Here is a 3,950-nt window from a genome sequence, read left to right on the forward strand (position 1 = left end):
GTAACTGTTCTAGAAGGATAGGGCCAGAATAATGGGTCCACAGAGACAATACTGGTGAGGAAGGAGGAAAGTAGGGGTCATTGCCCATTTCCAGCATGCCATACCAATGAACATGAGTGCCTTTTGCTGATACTGGCTACCAGAGATTCACTACAAGTGCAACAAGAGATACCATTTGCTTCTACCATGCCATGAAAAGTAAGCAAGGGAGACAGATTGCAGAGAAGACAGAGGAAATTCTTCCCAGTTAATAAATGTGTAGAAGGACAGCAGAACATACAAAATGTTCCATCACATGCTATCAGTTGAGATCTCTCCTTCTCTCCACTATATCCAGAACCGGCAGGCATCTCTACTGAAACTAGCTCAGCTAGTGACACTTTTCATTCTAGTAGTCAACATGGCATTTTTCTAAATATTATTTTTCAAAGTTTAGCATTTCAAAGACTTCAGGTGTAGGCAGTTAAATAATTATCTCAGAATTGCCGTTGTCTTTTGTGGTTCAGTGTGGCTAGAAAGTTCTTTATTAAAGCAACAGTGGAGACTAAATGCTACGTGTAATGGACCTTTTGACATCCAGTCCTACGTAAAGCATGAGATTTAATTAAAAATAAGTAGATTAATATATATGAAAATATATAGTAGTAATTTTGATGCTGCACACTTTTTTTGTGACAAAGCTAGGTGCTTACACTGCATTCATCAAACTTACTGTGCATTTGTTATGTGTCTGTTGCAGCGGTTAACAAACACCTCACCAGGAAGTACCATTTCTAGAAGCAGTCCTAAATTTAGTGGTGAACAGTCTCCTTTAAACCCACGGTATGACGGGTAAGCCAGATTTGATTTTATTAAGTTTAAAAAGACTAGGGCATCACACTTGTCTTAGAAGAGCTAGTACTGTCAAATAACGGGGAAATAAGTTCTGTCTGATTCAGAAGGAATGTGTGACCATAGTGTATGATCCAAAGTCTACTGAAGTCAATAGGAACCTTTTTCAATGACTTCAGGAAGCTCAGGAAAACTTCTCAATGCACATCATGAATTTACAGAGAGTTCAGACAGCCTCTTGTTTGGTACTGGACTGTTATGATTCTAGTTTGATTCTCAATCCCCCTCCTTGTCTCCACGAAATGTTAAAAATCTATGAAAGTGTCTGCTAGCTAGCTTACTCAGTACTCAGGAAATGAAATATTTTTGGCTGTATTTCATTTTGGTAATAATTATTACAAAGGTATGTGGGCCTAATTCTTCAGAAGAATAAGTACCCACATCTCACGCTGACATGCAATAGTAGTGAGTGTACTTGGATATTAATGGGTTAGAGTTAGAGTTTTAATAGTCTGTGTTTAACATTTTGTCATAGAGGTGAGTATCTGGTAGGAATTAAGTTGACTTCTGCTTCACAGTAATAATATCTTTATTCATTCAACAGTGTTACACTTCTTCTACTATCTCCATGTGAGATATGTCTTCTGGCTGTGAAGTTTTGCTTGTCACTGATACCTTCTGCTGAATGCAGATAAAACCAGTTCCCCTCTGTTGGTCTGTCTGCTAAGTTTGAGAGGCATGCATTACTAATTTGCATATTACATTGAGTAATTTTCTGAAGGAGTAACTAAAGCTTCATTGGAGGCTTAGGGATGTCCTTCTCTGTGAATATTTATTAGCACCTGCCACATGTTACAACTCTTGCATTCCCACAAAAGTGAGAAATGCAAGCTACTTTAGAAGAAAGTTTGTGTGATAGGAATAAAACAGGTCTGATTTATTAGTATCGAAAGATCGAAAGTGATATGAATGTCCCAGAACCTCTTAATTTTCAGTATTTTGTTTATCTCCTGATATCAGATCAGTGTTAAAAGATACTGATTTGTGTTCTAACGTGTTTTAAGCAATTTACAGGTAGGTATACACAGCAAAAATCACACTAATTCCTGTGATTATTTGTTAGTCTGAAAGAATGTAAATTAGATGGTTCTGAATTCTGTTGCATGGGACAATGGTGCCTCTGTCATCTCTATTTGGCCACTTGCAGGGAGGAATTCTGTCTGACTAAGTAACAGCTTCATAATTTGGTGATTCTCTCCAGTGTACTCTTCTGTGGTGTGCTATTGCCCCAGGAGCTCCCAGACCCTCTGGCAGCAAACTGCCTTTACAAGGATTGGCACTGACCTTGTCTGTTCTAGCAGTTTAGTGCTTCACATCCGTTCCCAATAGTACAGAGTCAAATTGGTTCTTCCTTATACACCTTGACTCAGAGAACGTTTCTACCTCACTTTAATTTGTGCCTTTCCCTGTCTTGCTGTAGGAGCAAGATAATGATGGTAGCTGTAGTGAACTTTTTAAAAAGATTGATTATTTTAAGATATACTCTCTTTGTCTTTATTTACATAAACAAAAACAAAATTGTTTTTTCTGCAAGCCATACTGTCATAGCTGCATCTGTTTGAGCATTATTTTATATTACAGCATCCAGAATTAAAAAAAAAAAAAGGCCTTTGAAGGAAGAATGACTGATCTCCTTAACTCTGTTACCCCTTTTCTATATTTATAACTGTTACTTACTGGCCTGTGTGCCTCTGAGAGCAAGTGGATTCATTTGAATTAGATACATTGTTTCAAGGTGATTTTACGTGTTTAGACTAGACCAAAGTTAGCTACATCAGCTATCATTTTCTGCCTTTGATGTCTTCCTAGTACATAATTTTCTGAGTCTTTTTAAGCAATGATTTTTTTCTGTGTATGAATAAGTAGGCATTCTTACTGAGACTCAGGAAGTCATAATCAATAACATAGATTATATAATTTAATCTGAGCATCCTAAGAGCTATGATTGAAAAGGAAATTATTTAGAAAGGTTTAATAGCCATTAACATATGTCTTAAACATTGTAGCTAGCATTTCTAAATAGTATTTATGGATGGCTCAGATTTTGTTGGGAGAAACAATTGTGGAATAATTTTTTTTCCCGTCCCAATATTTTCTTATTAGATCATCTCATTCTTGTGTGGGTGAAGATGATGATTCTTTAGCCCTTTGTGATCCTATGCAAAGGATGAACTGTGAAGTTGACAGCTTACCTGAGAGCTGTTTTGACAGTGGTTTGTCTACCCTGAGAGATTCAAATGAGTATGATTCAGAAGTGGAATACAGGCATCAAAGGATTTTTCAAAGGTCACAGTGTATGCAAGACAGCTTTGGTGGTGATGCTTCTGATACAGATGTAAGTGCCAGACTTATTCCTTCTCTGAGAAAGACCTTTGGATGAAGAAAAAATTAGTTTCCTGTTTTTAAAATGAAACAGATCTTTGCCCATAGGCCAGTTAAAATGAAATATTTGTGTTAAATGCATTTAAGATTAGTGACATTCTTTTTGAGAATGCATAAATAGTTAATTATCTTTGAAATATTTTTTTAACATTTTTGATAGAGTTTTGAGATAGTAACTTCTTTTTTGAAGTACACAGGTTTTGAAAGTTACACAGTGTGCAGACAGGATCCCATTTTCTAATGATTAAAAAGCAGATACTACAGAAGTTAAACAGATTTCCATTCACTTGCTCTTACTATGCTGTGGCAGTGAATTAAAAAAATCACACGTATGAGAAAAAATACTATTAGTGCATACATTGACTTACACAGTCTCAGAGAATTTGAAATGTAATAAGGTATTATTGTGTCCATTTTATTAGTAAAATGGAGAGCTTTACTGATGACTACATAGCAAGACTATTATCAAGCACAGGAGAACACAAGTATTTTTTGTTTGTTTTGGTTTTTGTTGGTATTTGTTTGTTTTAAGAAAAAATCTTTGATGGTGCATTTAGTAGAGACATTTAGTCTGCAGTTGAAAATGCTATGAATAGTGCTGTTTACAGCTTAATTTAGCTTGAATAGCATAGAGAGTAGTGTCTTGTAGGGGAATTTTTGATTTTTGTAACACAAAC

General features: G+C 35.8%; 1 protein-coding gene across 1 annotated transcript in view; it reads left to right on the forward strand.

Moving 5' to 3' along the window:
- RASEF (RAS and EF-hand domain containing) overlaps positions 1 to 3,950 on the forward strand; it is a 19,635-nt gene that overhangs the window by 8,317 nt on the left and 7,368 nt on the right. Inside the window, exons 8-9 of the mRNA XM_010188412.1 lie at positions 740 to 822; positions 2,995 to 3,226. Of these exons, the coding sequence (XP_010186714.1) occupies positions 740 to 822; positions 2,995 to 3,226 (315 nt within the window). The remainder of the gene's footprint in view (positions 1 to 739; positions 823 to 2,994; positions 3,227 to 3,950) is intronic.

Source organism: Mesitornis unicolor, unplaced genomic scaffold, assembly GCF_000695765.1.
Source record: "Mesitornis unicolor isolate BGI_N332 unplaced genomic scaffold, ASM69576v1 scaffold28547, whole genome shotgun sequence".
Lineage (NCBI taxonomy): Eukaryota > Metazoa > Chordata > Aves > Mesitornithiformes > Mesitornithidae > Mesitornis > Mesitornis unicolor.